General features: G+C 40.0%; 1 protein-coding gene across 2 annotated transcripts in view; it reads right to left on the bottom strand.

Moving 5' to 3' along the window:
* LAMA3 (laminin subunit alpha 3) overlaps positions 1–18549 on the bottom strand; it is a 105737-nt gene that overhangs the window by 30607 nt on the left and 56581 nt on the right. For both annotated transcript variants that reach the window (XM_030943416.1, XM_030943417.1), the window contains exons 33-42: positions 18217–18428; positions 17197–17401; positions 16426–16570; positions 15507–15647; positions 13972–14136; positions 10947–11048; positions 9888–9971; positions 8700–8930; positions 4856–4969; positions 1069–1178 (exon numbers count right to left, since the gene is read on the bottom strand). In XM_030943416.1, the coding sequence (XP_030799276.1) occupies positions 1069–1178; positions 4856–4969; positions 8700–8930; positions 9888–9971; positions 10947–11048; positions 13972–14136; positions 15507–15647; positions 16426–16570; positions 17197–17401; positions 18217–18428 (1509 nt within the window). The remainder of the gene's footprint in view (positions 1–1068; positions 1179–4855; positions 4970–8699; positions 8931–9887; positions 9972–10946; positions 11049–13971; positions 14137–15506; positions 15648–16425; positions 16571–17196; positions 17402–18216; positions 18429–18549) is intronic.

Genomic DNA, 18549 nt, shown 5'->3' with positions numbered 1-18549 from the left:
GAAAACTCTCAACTCCAGTAATGCCAGGTGGGGTGCATTTCCTATGTCAAGAATGATATTCAACACCCTAATCTGTAGTTATGAAACTGCACAGGATTATGGTCTCCCTAGATATTTCAGAGCTCTGAAGGCAAACGATGACTAAAAACATGTTCAGTCAGCCTCAGGCAAGCACCTGCAGAAGAGGCTGTCAAAACCAGATCTATCAGAGAGTTCTCTGATAAATGATAAACCTGTCTATTGTCTGGTGGTGTAAATCTCCTACTTAAGGTTATGTGGTGTGTGCTAATGCACCTGGCAAATACCATGTGGTGCCTTTAGCAATTTATAGCTTAGGGTTTGTCTGGTTTTTTTAAAATTTGATTTTATTTACCATGGTTTAGAAGTGACCAATGATGACAGTCTGGCTAAACATACCATGCATTTAAAATGCAATAAACTGCTCAGTTCTAAAAGCCTGGCAACCTTATTAGATACAAGTAAGTTTCATTTCTTCACGTTTCATCTCAATATGTTTGCACTTCAAATAGAACTTTGACAGGAAAAGCAATCATACTCTTTTAGAGTTCTAGATATGTGCTTAAGACCTTAAATGTTTTAATATTATTTTTGCATCTTAATAATTTTTCTGAATTCCTATAAAAGGCTTGTTTCACTGTTTTCTCTTATCTCCTAGCCAGAATAATGGTGCTAAACATCTTGCATTCCAGTAAAAAAGAAGGATTCTGGACGTGCCCAGTAAGGGAGAAGACCTCACTGCAGATTTCTCACTATAAGGAGAAAGAAGTACTGGTGGCTTTGAAAAAAAGCCCACTTCTACTGTCTGGGTCTCCCCAGGGCTATGAGCAGTGTGTCTCTGAAGTTCAGGATCTGAATGAGAATTGGAATATTCAGCTTATTAAAAAAGGCAATGCTGTGAGACAGACCACCAAGCTCTCAACATAAGAACAGAGAAGAAGATCATTATATTCCTATGGTAGCAGAGTTGGGGCTTTGGGATTTTTTTTCTCTCTCCCTCATTTTTTTCCCCCTCCCCTGCTTGACTCTTCTTACAAACTTTTACTGTACCTGTTTGTATATGGGCAAGGGCATTCCCGGCAGGAACCTTGAGTGGCATCTCCAAAATAACCATCTTTACAGTGCTCACATTTCTCCCCAGCAGTATTGTACTGACAGTCCTTGGAAAGGAAATGAGCAAGACATTTAGCAGTGCTTTAACACTCAATATGGCTTTACTATTATTTAAAAAATACAGCCTATTTACTTGGAGAATATGCTCTTTTTCTTCCATATAAGCAAGCATTTTTTGCCAAACTGCCTTCACAGCCAGGACAGAACAATTTCAGTCCATTTTCTAACTGTACAATGCACAATTTCCTTCCTCTTGTGGAAAAGCAACAGATAAATAAGTTGAATTAAACATATTTTTAAAGAAACTCAGCCAGATTCATAGTTAGTAAAGGAGCATTCCATTAATGCTCTTTCTCTGTCTTCATATTACAATTAAAAGTCACTACATTTATATAAAACTTTAAATTTTGCATCTTAACACTACTTAGAAGGCAGATACCATCTAAAAGCATGCAATCAATTGAGCCCAAGTACATTCCTTTAAAAATCTCATTAAATAAATACAAAAATTGTTTCATGTAGTAGATTCAGACCAGAATTGAATTTCATGTAGTTTCTCCAGTGTATGTGTTACTTGTATTTTTCTGTAGTAACTGGAATAAATAATAGAAAGCAAAAGCAAAGAATACTATTGAAACTGATGCAGCTGACCCTTTTTCCCATGATAAAATTGTTGGGAATTGTATCTTGGTTTAGAAACATTCTTAATTCTAGTGCTGCCTAATTGTCATACGTTTATATTTTATGGGTACAGAATAAGGAAGTTGCCTTTGCATTACCTAAAGTGCTGTTAATTTAAAATAGAAGCTGCTCAAATACATAAGCAGCATAAAAATACATAAGCAGCCATAAGAAAAATATCAAATGACTAACAGCATTCACACTCCCAAGTTCTACAACTGTTTGTCTTCTGTGCAACAGACTGATCAATGTCCTACAGAGCTGAAGGCTTACTAACAGAGCAAAACATGGAAAAAAGAAAGTGGGAAATCAGCTGGAAGCAGTCACTGAGCAAACTATGCTTCCATTTCAGGGACCTCAGTGGCTCAGGGCTATGTTTGAAGACCCTACTACCATGACTGGCAGAAGAGGGGTGTTTTTCCCTACAAATGAGAAACAGCTCTGTCACTCCCATCTCCACTAAAACTCCATTCTCCTTCACATTTCTTCACACCAGATTCTCTCAACCACAAGCTCACCCCTCAGGTGGTAAATTCCTAATTTGTTTTCATTTTGGTTAAAGAACTGTAACTGTGGCTCATTGATAAAAGGTTCTGGTTAAGAACAGGAGAAGCCCCAGTTCCCGTATGAGCCATTTGACATGAAGTTAAACATCAAATATCCCAAAGGCACTATATTTGCAAAAGAAACCATTTTAAAATGCGGCCTCTATAAAAGCTGGTGATATGTTCCTGCAAAAGCCTAACAGAAAATTCAGAACCTGTTTCTGAAAAATTACTGTCAATTTTCATAATCTTGAATAATAAACTCAACTGCAAAAAGAGTAGAAGAGACGTATTTAAAATATGCTGGTTTCATCTTAGAGCAACCTCCTCCCACAAGGTTATCCCCTGGCTTTTTGTTTTGCTCACTCTGTCTATAGAAACTGAAGCAATTCTGTAATTGCAAAGCAAATTTCAGCTATTTCACATATAAGCCACCCTAAATGTGCCATGCTGTCCCTCTAGCTACATGGCATATAAAGGTTGGAACTCCCTAGGCACAGTGCAATGAAGCTAGAGCAGTAACTCCCTCATGGGTCTTCCTTCAAGTTTTAGAGGGTCAGAGATAACCCTGGAGCCGTCAAATATTGCAAACTCTAAAGGAGAACTTCCAGCTGACTCCATATGCCCCCATATAGTACCAGGCAGTCAGAGCAGTGTGTCAGGGCTACAACAGAGCCACCGAGGTTACGTCAAACACGTGGGGCTCCGTGACATGAAGCAACATGCCATGGGATCAGCAAGTCTCAGCACCATGCTGCTGCTGAGGGAATGTGCCTTCCAGGAGGAAGGGCAGGGACCACGAGGACAAAAAGCCTGATTAATGGCAGAGAAATGCTTTTTCCCTTCACATGAGAACCAAGGTCTTCATTTTTCTCCACCTCCCCCTGCCCTCCATTGTTACCCTCTTCCAGCAGCATGGCAGTGCACTCCTCTCCTTCCAGCAGCATACAGCAGCGGGAAAGCAACTGCCTGAGCCAGGGAGGGCTGTGCTGCTGCTGCACAGGGGAAGGAGCCAGCCTGGGCCTGTCCTCCCTCACAAAGCCTCCTCTGGAGGCTGTCACTGGAGAGACTCTGACAAATGTAGGTACTCAGGTCTGGGGCTCCAGGTGAGGAGCAGGAGGCCAAGTGAACAAGCTTTGCACTTTGGATGTGGAACTTGATGGCTACACAAGTAGGAATGGGAAGCCTCCTTGTCTTCTCTGCACCATGTCAGGTTTTTGTCCCATGGCTCCTCTACAGAGAGACAAACTTGCTCTTGGTTAGGCAGAAGTTCACAATGGAAATAAAGGCCCTCAGGGCTTTCATTTTTCACCACATTATTCTGGATGACTTTGCCTGCCCAGGACAAAGGGCTGATTTAGCTTACCTATCTGAAAGTTAATCCAGCTGTGAGAAGGACAGGATAAAGAAAAACCTAAATCACATACTTTATGAGGTGAAAGTAAAATTTGCCTTCGTAACTCTAATCTGAAGTGAAACTTCTTGATCTCTCTTGCTGTGCCGCAGCACTTTCCTGTCACAGCCTGCCCTGCCCCTCCAAAGCAGCAGCCTGTAAGTCATCTCCCAGAATGTGCTGAATTGGTTTATAGTTTTCATTAAGCAACAGGGTTGGTTGAAACAAAGTCAGGGAGAATGACATAACAAGCAGGAATGCACCGCAGGCAGAATGGAAGCTCTGCAAATGAGGAAGAAGTAACAGAAAAGACAGACCATGAAAGATGTTGGCAAGTTTCTTGTTTGCACAGTAAATGAAAAATTCGTAAAGGCTTTTTAAGGGGGAATTTTTCAGGACAAACTATTCACAGAAGCATCATGGATATACACTGGAGAAGCACAGTCAGCCAAGTGTCACAGTTCCATTGCTGAGGGCTGATCCATCCCATGGGGCTGCTTTGGGTTTAATACAGAGTGCCAGGGAGCAAAATCTACCCCACCACACCTTCTGTAACAGCTGAAATCTTCTAGTTAATCTAACTTCTATTACTTTCATTTCATCTTATTTAATTCAATATTTTTAACCCATCCAGCTCTAGACTATGATTAGTGCAGATGCACTGCAACTGATTAAACAAGGTTCTGCAAAGCCCTATGCTATACATGAATGTGCTGCTTGTCATCATTATACAAACATATCCTAGTACATCTGTATAAAGCTCAGGACTGCATAAGTCAGGATAAGATCCATGTTTACTATGAATAGCTACAAATGTTTTCTTATGTAAAAATTTGGTGACTTTTTGTAACAAAGGAGCTAACAAAAATTACAGGGCAAAGAAAGAAATGAAGACAAGGACACAAATTATTCCAATCAATCCCAGTTACAAAATAAATGTACATTTAAGTGTACACATCTTATGCTCCTAACAATATAAAATTAAGAGAATGAGACATACAAGGATTATTCTTAGTTGCTTGGAATTTAACAATACTGCATGGTCCATACTGCAGTAAGAGAAATGTTTTCTCCTTTTCTTCCCATGAATTTACTAATTACTTACAATACATTTTCCAGTACCATCTTGACATCTATTTGAATTTCCATTGCAGTTGCAGGGCACACAGCGTCCAGCAAATATTCCTTTATTCTCACGATAAAATCCAATGCCACACTCCTGGACATCAAAAAGAAAGAAAAAAAATTGGTGAGCATTGATAGGAAGTTTTATATGTTACAGGAAGTGTATTTTGAAAGTGTTTTCTATTTCTAAGAAGTAGTGAAGGCATGAATTTCCTCTCAAGCTCTCCTAAGCTCATAATGTTGCTTAAATTTTTAATGCAGTAAATATCAATTAATGGAGATAAAGAAGTTTCATCTGAACCCCGTGCTTTAGACACTTTAGCAGTGATGGTTTAATCATTTTGACTCTAACCCCTGAGAAAAACACATTTCCTGTGGCTACATACAAAGGTGTAGAATATGATTTCTAAACCACAGAAAAATATTTGAGTATGAGAACACTGTAGTGTGAATCTAAAGAAGAGCACCTGGAAATTTCACATACTAATTAGTGGTTATATCTTGATAATAATTTCACTACAGTGTATTCCTTGGAAACAATTCTGGATACCTTTTACACACATTCATCATGACTTCCACAGTTTAGTCTACCAAGAGCTGAAGCCACACCTAGACATAGCTAGGTGATGTAACAAAACATACAGCGGTCTAGTTTCTAAGTACAGGCTTGCCCTGGAGACAGGGAAAGCATGAGAAGAATGTTCCAACTACTGAGGGCACAGGAGCAGAAGCACAGCCTGTCAGATCACAGTTGGATTTAAACAGGGAGCTGAACCAGAGGGACATTGTGAATGAAGAGACATCAAGTTTGTTTACCTACAGCAAGGAGGTATAGCTAATATGTTAAAACCAGGCTCTTGCTTGGCATGAGCAGGGAAATCACATGGAATTCCTCATGGGCATGAAGTCCTGCTGCATACAGATCAAAAATTCACGCTCATCTTCTCCTGGAATATTCTGGGCACACCAACCACACTAAAAACTACCAGACATCAGTCTGTCCTTCCTATTCTGTAGCTCTTTTCCCCAGGAACTCAGCTGGCACGGTGTAAGGAGGATCAAAAGCTTACAGAAGCAAAGAGAAAGCCGTGCGTCCCACGAAGCCAGCACCTCCCAGGTTCCTGCCTCCAGCAATGTTCTTGTGAGCTGCACCTCTGCCTTGCCTCTGCCTCACGGGCAGGGGCTGGCCCCAGCAACACACAGAGAACAAGTGACAGATGAACTCTAAAGCCATAAATCTTTCCTCATAGTAAGTGCACCACCAAAACTGATGGAAACAATCTGAAAAGCAAAGGGTCTGTGGGATTGTGTCACAAATCATATTCCATAGTCAGAGGCATAAGTTTATGCAGAGGCAGGATTAACCAGAGAATTTTTCAATGATAGAACTACCACAGGGAAAAAAATACTCATCTCTCACAAAGCAGATCCCAAAAGGAATATTGAACTGCCGCTGTTGAAATGGCAATCACTACTGCCATCTTTGCCTTTTCTACATGTAGGATAATTGCGGGAAAAAAAAGAAGTATGCAGAATACTAATACCATCAACAGCTTTGAATACTGACTTCAGTGTGAGCAAGGACTAAATTTAGAATAGACAGTTGAAGTTTTTCAGACACATTTATTAAAGAGTGAATATTTTCCCTGAACAACAGGGAGCCAATATACACAGCTTCAGAAGAAACCAGGGCCTGAAATACATTAAACAGCATGACTAAATACATGCTCTAATGTATATAAATTTTATTTACTTAAAGTCTCTATTTGGAGAGAAAAATAAATCAGACATTTTAAAAATACATCTAATTGCATTTGGAAAAAATCTGTACAGCCTTTTGTTTTTCTATTTATGCTGTCTTTAAAATGACACATTTGGAGTACGTGGGCACATTGTTTTTGAAGCAGCATTTGTGATTCCATACAAATGATAAACTGATTCCACATGAAGATAAAGATCCAGGCATTTTCAAGTGCTTTTTAGCATCATTGTTTTCAAGTAAACAGCAATTTAAAACAAACCTCTTGTACACAGTTTTGTTAGTAAAGTACTTTGAGATAAAAGGTTAATCTTCTCATTACTTCTATATTAAGTAATATAGAAGTTTAAACTATATTAAGTCATATAGAAGTTTTTACCAAATCAGTTAATTTAAAAACAAAGTGAAAGAAGGAAGGAAGCAAGGAAGAAAAAATGAGCAAATTACCTCTCTTGGATAAAAATCCATTTGAACTTGTTGCCACTGACTCCTCTCCTGAAGGTGGGGATAGGAGAGCCTCTGCTGTATATCTTGTGCTAGGCAATGCCCAAGGGACACTAAAGTGACAACCAGCCATCCTGCATTTCTTGGCCTCCGTGCTTGGGCCATCATTTTACTTTGGCTCCCCTGTGACCATTTGCTGCTCTCCCTTCGGTGTTCACTGTTCTTTCCCTTATTATTCCACCTTCTTCTCCAGCTTCTGACTCAGATTAATGAGGTTCTGGGCCGGGATGGGCCCCACCTTTAAACTTTATCCGTGAGTCAAGTCGCTCAGCACACAGCCCCGTTCCTGAGGTTAACAAGTAACTCCGCAGTTCCTGTAGCTCAATATATACCTAAGTCAGGGTGTGGCAGGCATCACCTCCTCCCCACCTACGGCAACCAGACACAGCCTGGTGATTAGAGCAGTAAATCACTGCCTGAGTAATGCTGCATAAATATATAGGGCTTACGAATTTCCCAGTGAATGTCTTGATCACTTCCTTTGGCACTGTATTTTCACCAGGTTACATAAAAAGCCCCCAAAATCTTAGGCAGCATACCAAGGCAGTATGTTGAAAGCAATGGGATGGCAGTAGAATTTTCAGTCAAGGCTCATCAATTTGTGTGTGGCACAGAGCAACGGAAGTGTGAAAAAAATCAAAAATATTCCTCAAATGGTTACTCTGTAGATGATGCATTAGCTATCCTGAGCAGTGGATGCACACACAAAATGTAAGCCAACCATACATGGTTTTGTTCAGTCTCTCTGCAGCTGCTCCAGTCTAGATATTATTCATTCATTTTCAATTCAAAAAGCTTTTGCAAGGTTAGTACAGCAATTGCCACTTTATGGTAATACTCAATCATTTTCTGAGAGTAATTCCTCATATTTTGTGCACTTTGTGCACGGCTTATCTCTCTGGTGCTTTATTCTGGTGCTGCATTCGATGCTTACACATGGCAACAGCCAAGCTCTAAGCTAAGCAAAGTGACAAGCAAAAGAATTACAGCTACAGGAACTGCATCAAGGACAGGATATACAACTGTAGTGCCAGTCTTCAGCTAATAGCATTACTTTGCAAAGCCTACACTATCTTTCATAAACACACCTCGAAATATTTTTAGCAAATATGTTAACTTCAGTTTTCACACATTTTTCTACACAAATAGTATCCTGAATTGTCTGGATTCAGGCTACTTCCCTTGGTCCCTGCTAAAATAAGAAACACCAGGAACCTTTTCTACTGTGTATGATCTCACAGACTTCAGTTAAGTCAATTCTGACCTGCTGTCCAGTAAAGTAAAGCGATTACTCAGCCTCTCAGAGGGCATAATAGAAGAATCCCTCATCATAGTGCCTTACATATGCAAAATCATGTTTGCAGCTCCATAAAAGCAATCACAAGTAGAATAACCCCACAGTGCCTAGACGGTGAAAGCACTCGAGCCATTGAAAGTGCACAGGCTTACAGGAAGCACACTTAATTACCTTAACCACCATCCTGCTCCTCTAACCAGCCCAGTATGTATAGCTGTAGGCAAAGACAGAAGGCACAGCACGGAGGCACAGGATGTTTCCTACCTGGCAGGAGTCACCGGCGTACCCGGGCGGGCAGGCGCACACCTCCACGCTGTGCGCGACGCCGCCGCTGCCCTCGCTGCTGGCTGCCTCCAGCCCGACCTCCCCGAGTGCCAGCCGCTGCGTCTCCGTGAAGTACAGGGCCCGGATGTGCAGGCCATCCAGCCTGGACAGGATGGTCAGCAGCTCTTCTCGGGACACCAGCTGGCCGCTGCTGGCGTGCCTGAAGCTGCCCTGCACATCAAGGGGTATAAAATGAGCACAGCTCTGCCCTGCACATCAAGGGGCACAACACGAGCACAGTGCTGCAGCTGCTTGGAAGAGTAGCTTCAAAGAAGACCAGAGGACAGAAAAAGGGAGAAAACACCCATGGAACAGACTTGTCTAGTGCCAGCTGGTGTGGGGTAGTAGAATCCAGGAGAGTAGACACAGGATGGGTGGAAAAAAGAATAATGAGCATGAAGAAAGGGATATAGCTTTGACTGTGCAAGGTAAGTATGGCTTTGAGGTATTAAAAAGTGAAGAAGCCTGTAAGTTCTTCTTCAGTCATCCAAATTTCTTTGAGATATCATCTATCCAACCATAAAAATGTGAAGGAAAATGCTTTTCTTTTTAAGAGTAAGTGAAGTCCTAGAAACCAAATCTTTCAGGGCTTTCTTGGTGTTAATAAACACAGCATTGCTGAAAATGGAATTTGGCTTGAAGAAACATCTTCTTTGCCTGCATATGAAATAAATTACCCAGCTCAACCTTCTGAGCATAGGTTTAAGGTAGGAATAATCCCTGCTGAATTCACCTACCTGAATGTTGGACACCCCATTCTAAACTAGTACCTAGACACCAAGAAAACAGATAACAATTCATTCCATCCCTATTAAGTAAAGTCTGTGGCTGCAATGAATCACCTTCTATTGAGGACTGATTCAGCATTACTCCATTGGCCCTGGAGGGAATGCTAAGGGCTACAATTGGACAAGATGCCCAGCCCAGAGGTTCTAAAATTAGGTGTCATGAACCAGAAACCCAGGTTCATTGTGACAGTAAAGAGAGATAAAAAATATTCTTTATCTTTAAGGTCTACAGTGTTTAAGTTTGTATTCCTCACCCTTGCCAAGTATTTAGTATTTCTGCACATATTCTGCATGTGACTCTGGAAGAAAAAGAGAAGGCTATTCCTTTTTCAGTTCTTACCTCAACCAGCTGCACTCGGCCATAATATTGACGATCAGGCAGTGGGTTGTTGGGATCCATATAAACAACTTCCATTTGTTGGCCCTATGTGAGAATGAGGATAATAACATTGCTGTTTCACTACTTGTTATGGGAAAGTGTTCAGATACAATAAAATTTGGTGAAGCACGTTAATTCTGTTGATTGAGGGATCAAAACTGAGTAATACTAGGAAAACTGTAAGTCTTTTTCTCAGCAAAGTGGTTTAGTGAGCACTGTGTTCTGGTACCAGCAAGGTTTTCACTGCTTTTGCCTATTAACAACCTTGTTTTTGAGTAAAACATCAAGAGAATCAAATAAATGCTGCTCACCTTTCAGAAGAACTAGTTATTATCTTAGAATAAAAATGATTTTGCACTTTGAAACACTCTTCTTTGCATCCTGGTGCACCAGAAACTATGGGTATTATGGTAGTAGTTTATGAGGTACATTTCCCAATAAGATTCTTAGAGCATGCAATTAGTATTTCTGATGGTGTGAGGAAACAAAACACCCCCTTGAGAATCGCAACAAACAGTTAAAGATTTCAATTTTGGCTCTAAAGTGGTTAAATTAAAAACTGTCGACCTAAATTTCATTTTTATTTCCGTCCCTTTAAGTCTTATAATTATGCTTAGTTTTACACTGAAAAAAAACCCTCAAAGAACATGAGATTAATTACACATGAATTCCAGGGCATCTTTTGCAGAGATGAGGCCATACTTGTTGACAAGTGCTCAATGCATTGATTTTTTTTTCCACAGGCATATTCTACAGAGAAAATCCTGGTTTATCTTTTTACTTGCTCTGCAAATCAGTTATGCTTAATAATATGTTACTTTGGCAACAGAGACAATGTGTTGATGGCTTTGAGCAAAATGCAGTAAAATCACTGTCATAGAAATAGTTAATGGTTTTAATAGTTAAGTTAATGTTTTAATAGTTAAGTCCACCATAAGAGCAAAATTTGCCATAGTTAAGTAAGATAAAAGTCATGGTATTTGTATTGCTTACAAGAAAAAATAGTATTTTAAAGCTTACTGTTAGTAGTATATCAGGTTTCTTATCCAGAAGAGCCATGCCCTCGCTAGGTAAGCCAAAAGATTTCACTTGGTAACTTAGGAAGCCACCGTATGAAGAAAGCTGTAACAAAATGCACAAGACCAGATATACTTTATTGCACTATTGGTTGATATTAATGTAAATTTTTATTCCAGGTCATCTCATCTTCCAGCACTATAAATAACACACTTACTCTTTGTTCTTTAGAAAAAATACAAAAATATTGCTGTTTGGAAGAAGTTACTTTCTTTTTTGCTTACTGTGTGTATCTGACATGAGCAGATACTGTTTTCTGAAAGGTTATCTGCATCATAGGGTTTTTTTTTCATAGTTGGGTTCACCCCACCTGTGTAATGGAGAAATCCCATGGTTACATGAATATTGTTCTTCCCCTGACTGTACAGAACAGATTTGGTGCATAAAGAACAGACATCAGACTGACGGTGAAAGTGGTGGTGAACCTCATGAATAGCCATAGATGAAAAGAAGGCAGACTAAGCAGGTTTAAAGTCAGCATTTTCTAAACTTACTTCAAACATGAATCCAATCAGGATTCATTTGCTCTACCTTCAGGACTGGATTTCTACTGGTACCAGCTCTGTGGTAAGCAGGCTGTGCCTGTAGGCTGAGCTGAAACCAGCTACAGGTGACCACAGGTGGCCTCAAACCCAACTGAACACAGGGCTGCTGGCCAGAACAGATACAGACAAGTGTGGCTGAATCACAGAACAAACACAGCACGTAACTGGGTGCTGTGTGAGGGACTCAGTACAAAACACCCTGGGAGCAAAGGAAGCTCCAGGCACAGCCTAGATAGTTTTTGTTCCAAGAGCCTCAAAGGAAGGTTTGTGGGTACCAGGTGAAATCAGGCATTATGCCATGGATGTCCTATTTTGGTTTGCACCTTTCTCATTTGCCCTTACATCTTATCCTTGGTTTTGCCATGGAAGAATTGCTTCGTCAGGTTCTGCTCTTCTACAGGGAAGCAACAGCCTTTGATCCCTCTACATATCTCTGGTGAATTACAAACAAAATACTGACATCACAACACTAAATTTGTTCCATGGATCACAGGTCCATAATTAATGCTATTCTCCTTACCCAACTGCATTTTCAAAAGCATCACTTGGAACATTGGCTATAGTTTGCCAACACAATCAATTCACCCTGTATAAATGAATTCTTTAAAAAAACATAAGAAAATTCAAATTAGAGTTGATTTCCTACTTAACATGTTTCAGAACTGCACCATTTGAGAGGCTGTTAAATTACTTTTTCACTTGTTTTTTTATAGGACAATATTGATGTTACAAACTAACCTCTGTATTCTGTAGTATTTATTTTCTAATGTCAAAAATGGTCTGTTATATAGAATCTTAAAATACGAAAGAAAATGGGGACAATGTAATCTGAATTTCTCAATTACTCTTCGTTTCTGTACTGCAACACATTTTATATTTGATTCCCTTTTAGCTTCATAAACAAAAGACAGTGAGAGGAAAGAAAATATACTCTGCTAAATATAAATGTTCCAGTGGAACCAGTTTAAAGGTTTCAGATAATGGAAAACAGTATTTATACCCTCATCATAAAGAAAAATAGCTGAAGTGATCTCGCTCATATTTTCCAAAAGAGATGCTATCACTGGAAGCAGACCAAACCCTGACATTTTCAAAACACAATAACATTAATAACTGGTAAATTTATGAACTCGTAAACTCACAGCTAGATAGCATTTTGGTGGGACTTTCATTACTGCAGTATTGCCTGTGCTAAAATATACATTCATATACAGCGTACAGCAAAAGCAGAACCCAAATTAGAACTATTTTACTGGCAGTGCTGTCATTGTAAATAACAGCAAGTAATGGCAGGCCTAGGACCTAGGCAGGTACTGGGACATGCAACATAAGTCAGCACTGATCTTAAAACATATCAGCTCTGTTTAAAAAGGGTTATTGCCTGCTTTATACCTTGTTACTGAACAACAGAAGTACTTTTGGTTTAACGCTGCAGGTAATAAATAATGTGTGCTTTAATATGAAATTTCTTTCAAAAATAATTTGTGGGCACAGAAATAAGAACCTTTATAATGTCAAGAAAAAGCACTCAAACTAAATGTGCTGTTCACCTGAGAAATATATATATACACAACTCTGAGCATAGGAGAGCAGGAAGAAAAATACTGCTCTAGTCTCTAAAATAAGGACTAGGAGAAACTTCAGAAATTGAACCATCTTTCATGTCTTGGCGTCTACACCATTTCTTTTCTCTTGTGTGTCAGTAGGATTGCATCTGAAAAGCCTGTGTGTCCTGCAACAGGTTGGTAAGTATTGGCACTGTCAGAGCTCCAAAGAGGGGGGCTCTGGGCCTGCAAGTCACCATTAGCAGAGTCCCCTGGTCGGTGTGATCCTCAGGCTGAGATGCTGATGGCACTAACCATGCACAGAAGGCTGCTCCCATTCACAGGCTGACAGAGCAGCCACCAGCCCAAGGAACACAAAGGGTAGAAAATCAGTTGATGCTCTTCCCAAGCAGCACATCCAAAGCAACAGGCTGGGGGCTTTTGTGTGCCACTGAGCACATAATCAACTTTTACTCTTCTGGAAATCTGCTCAGGACATACTCTAGAGAATCTAAAGAACTGACAAGCCCTACATGTTCTGGGTTTCAGAGCAGCTGCATTGGCAAGTTCTACATGTTCTGGGCATCAGAAAAGCAGCTGAAGGTACCACCTGCTTGAGACATTGGAGCCATTGAGTTCTTGATCATGCTGTTCACATTAAGACCTGTCTGGCCCAAAGCAATATGATTAATTCTGTTTTATTGGTTAATTTCAAAACCATACTCAGAAGTAAAATGGTGTGATTCCTTGCATGACAGGTAAGAGAGATGAGTGAAGAGAGACAAACTTACCTAAGAAAAACAATGAGACTCTTTACCAATGTCACTGGTAAAGAAATGATTACATGTTACTAAACCAGAAGAGTTAAGTGGCATTTACCTTCTCTCCCAGGTAGGATGGTGGTGCTTTCCAGTACAAATTTTGCACAGAAGCTGGCAATTCCTGAACATCAGCCACCACACTGTTACTGACTGGATTGAAAGTGACTGGAATGTCCATACGTTCATCTACTGCCTCCAAGCGCCAGTTCCTCATATCCACAAACTAATGAAAAACATAAAAGGAAACCAAAAGTTTGCCTCATCCTTCATTAAAACTTTACCAGCACCAAGTAATGAGAAAAAATTGTTTAGCAGCTTTAATTCCCTTAGATGAGATCCAATTCCTTCAGAGCCAGCCTGAAGTCTTTGAACAATGGACCTCAAAAGAGAGTGAAAATATGAAGACGTGCCAAAGATACTTGGGATGCAGGCATTTGGCTTGTCACCTGGAAATTAAATTCTGTCTTCAGCCACAGGAAGACATAGCCCTCTGGGAGTGACTAGGAACTGTGCACACAAACCCAAAGATATAATTTGGAGATGCTTTCTAAAGTCCATTCCAAAATCAAATCTTTGTCTCTCAAAGACAGAGTTTGGAACAGGTTAACTGTGAGGGAGGGGACATTGCATGGCATTTTAGAGACGCAGGAAATGTAGCCTAATATTCTGCCTCTTTAAAGCACAGTTTATGTTTATGGCTGTTGTTTCATGAAAGACCATGCCTCTTTGTTTTATCATTATGTTGGAGGAAAGACAGCATAATGTGTATGATGTACCAGAACAGTTCTGGGTTGTGGTGAATTGCCCTTGACTGGCCAGAGCAAAAAACAAAAAAAAAAATAGACATGTTTTCATTAACAGTTTTTGGTGAGGACAAGTAATGACTAGAGGAAGTTTTTTACTGATTTCACTTAGGCCACATTTTCACCTTTTGCTTGTAAACACTAAAGGGCACAATCTGGATTGTATCTAGTCTCTGTCTAAACCTTAACTAAACTCCTCATCCACCACTCTAGCTCTCCTCTTTTTTCCTTTCTCTTGCCTTTTTTCAAGCAGCTGTTGCCTTTTTTTTTTAGTCTCTTTTTTTCAGTCACATCATTTTTTAGTCTACAGCCATTTATGCTACTAAAATCTTTGTTTCTCACACTTGATGTCATGTCTCTTTTACAGGGAGGTAAGAAAGATAATTTTCACAATCTCTGTAGAATCTGTCACACAATTCTTAATGCATCTATAATACAGACATGTAAAATGATATGTGCTTATCAAATCATCTTGAAGTAGATCACTGACTTCAATGATGACATAGAGTTTGAAGATAAAGCAAGCAAGATAAAGGCTGGCTCAACTTCAGTCCAACTAGTCACTTGTAAACAAAGAGGTGAAAAGGGCCATTTCTGCTGAACAGCACCTTCAGACTACTCCAAATCTTGAGAAAGCTGTACTAAATCTTCACTTGGAAAATTGCTTGGAGGGTATTTCTCATCCTCAGAAGCTAATAAAATATATTTTCAACTTTAGAAGAAAAGTGGAATTTCCTTAATGGAACAAGTGTAAGTTCATGATAGAAAAAAAAAAAGATCTTTGGTACACCTTGGTTCGACGACGATCCGTGCTGTGACAGCTGCTGGTTGCCCCAAAACAAAAGCAAGGTGTGCATCCCCTGGGGTTAGAAGGGTTCAGATAAAAGGATCCTGGTCTGCAAGTGTCACATGCTGCACCTTCAACATTCTCCTGTTATGGCAGAGTTCAAAGAAATTTCAGTGCTTTTCTTTTTGCTTTGCTGAGGTCCCCAAAATTTCCTGCACATGAAACAAATCTTCTCAAAGAATATATATTTAAATGTATAGAAACAAATGAATGAAAATACGTGGTTGTCTGGATAGGCTATATTAGGAATGCAAATAAAACTGTCTTGGAGGCTATCTCATAAGCTTTCTTTGCAGTTTATAATCTGAAATGTGAACCACTGACTAATAAATATTAGTCAGAGACAGCTGGTAACTTCCTTGCCAAAACCTGGCTTTTGCAAACCCACAATATAAAAGGTCACTTGTGAAAGTTCACATTTATCACATTTAATTATGCAGATCAGAACAAAAGATTTCCTAGCTATAATGATGTGGTAAAATGTCAACTGACATAATATGGCTAAAAAAAGCATGGGACTTGGTTAACATCCAAAAGACAAGATGCAGATGGATAAAGTGGATCTGTGCAGGGTACAGACTGCTTCAGTGATTCAATGGGCATCCACTCTGCAGCTCTCTAACATCCTGCAAAAACTAAAACCACTGTACAACTGACAGATATTAAAACCATTAAAAATGGTATTTAATGTTACCATGATAATCTGTGCACATACTGCAAAGTGTGATGGCTTTGTACAGCTGCATTTAATTTTTACCAAAAATTCACTGATAAACTCACTTTATCCATCCCGTTATATAAGAAAGAGTCACTGGCAAGCAAATGATGTTTGTGAATGCAGAAGTAATTTGATTTATCTGACCTTGCAAAGACAAATTCCTGTCTGGGGATCACAAACATCTGGCTCTGTTCCATCTCTGTTACATCTACATGGCACACAATTAGGGAAACCATAAGTTCCAGGAGCACACTGATCACACCGACGTCCTTTTATTCCTGGTTTGCATCTTTATCAACAAACACAGAGGAGAGAGTCAATAAGGGAGGTAGGAACGGAGCAGGGAAAGGAAAATAAAACAACAGGTAGGTGGATATTCAAAGCGATTGCATGGCTGTGACACAACTTTATGACTTCCACAGAGAAAAAGCAGCAGGTTAGTATTGTTCTCTGATTTTGAATAGTGTGACATTTTTGAATCAATCAATGGCCACAGAACTGAGTAGGAATGGATTTTACTTTGAAGGATAAAAATGCTCACAACAGAATTAGACTTCTGCAGCTATTCAGGGCTCGCAGTGCAGAACTACTCTCTCTGTACACCAAGGTGAAAAACATGGATGTTGAATATAGTTAAGCAGAGCTGGGGGCAGATTTATAGCTGGAAAATGTGCCTGGGCATTACTCAAGGCATGTACCTGGTAACAGAAAAATGGGGAATTGTGAGCATATGAATAATTACAGGGGTCTCAATCACCCACAAAGCTTGGGTTAGTTTACAACTGTTCTCAGTGGATAAAATCCATTTTGCTCACACTGAAGAGTGAAAAACCTAAATTTCCCATACTCTCTCCAAACACCTGAAAAGAGCATTGAAGCAAACCATTGTTTATAATACACACAGCCCAAACTTACTTGCATTGCCCACTCGTTTTATCACATTCTGGGTTTGCCACATCAACAATTCCTTTTTCTGAGCAGTTGCAGCTCTTGCAGCCAGCAAGCGGATGATAGCTGAAGTAATATTTCTCACACACTTCACATTTTGGCTTCACAGTTCGTGGAGGGCAAATGCATTTACCAGTCATGTCATCACAAAGACGCTGCCCACAGTTGCATACTAGATCAAAGAAATTGTTCTACAAATCAATCACATCTCATCTAACAACAATCAACCCTTACTGAATATGTAACAAATACACACAACCTTTACGTATAGAAAACATGACTTTTCTCTCACTAGTTTAAAGTTCAGGGTCATAGAAACCAACTAGGTGACTGCAACAATTGTTTCAAAGAGCAGGTTTAGTGCTTGGCTCTTTTCCATAGATGGGCTGCTTAACTTCACCACAGACATTGTTTATCACTTGCCAAACTGCCAGGGATTAGTTTTGGTGTCAAGCGCACCACTTTTATAAAGCAATATTTATAAACATCAAGTATAGTATCTATGAAAGCAGCTGAGCTGTTGGTGTAAGCTATAGATTTGTTGTTATTAGTAGCATCAGAATTTGAGGAATTAGGAATTAGGAATTAGTGTCTCTGATTATCTATGGAAAAGCTGGAAGGTGTAAAATGGGACTAAACATTAACAACTTGGAAATGATTTAGCAGTCACTGCAGAAAAAAAATCCATTTCACTGGAGTAATGGCAATACAGATTTTAACCAGTTCAGCTGTAAGCCTACTACACCTGATCAGACAACACATGCAAAGGGTCACTTTGCCACAAGCTAGGTGTGCTAATTTAGGGGAATGGGATTTCTTCTGCCTTAAACTGGAAGCTGTGCTATGGTAAAGCTAAAAGAGCCTGACCAGCCTCTCACAGGATCAGGCTCTAAAAAGAAAAGTCAGGCTGCAGTACACCTGCAACCAATTCAGAGGATTCAGAAGGTGGCCAGGCCAGGAGCTGAAGGAGTGCCAGCACATACTTACACTTGCAAAATGGGAATCCGTAGTAGCCGGTTTGGCATCGGCTGCACTGGCGACCGACGATGTTGGGTCTGCAAGCACACTGCCCTCCCAGGGGGCTGCACGTAGGGCTGGTGGCACCTGCACTGTGGCAATCACATGGCAGGGCTCCGTTGTTGTAGAAAGCCACCAGCGACCTCACAGAGTCCTTACAGAAGGCTGATGATCGTTCTGGGCTGTTTAAATTGAAATATAAATCATGTAAGTGCTGGCACTCAGGATTGCTATGAGAGTGCTTTGCAGTGGTTCAGTAAATTAGGGTTCTGTCTTTCAAACAGTTTGACATAAGGATGGCAT

This window comes from Camarhynchus parvulus, chromosome 2 (genome assembly GCF_901933205.1).
Source record: "Camarhynchus parvulus chromosome 2, STF_HiC, whole genome shotgun sequence".
NCBI lineage: Eukaryota > Metazoa > Chordata > Aves > Passeriformes > Thraupidae > Camarhynchus > Camarhynchus parvulus.
This window is presented reverse-complemented; position numbering and strand designations above follow the sequence as displayed.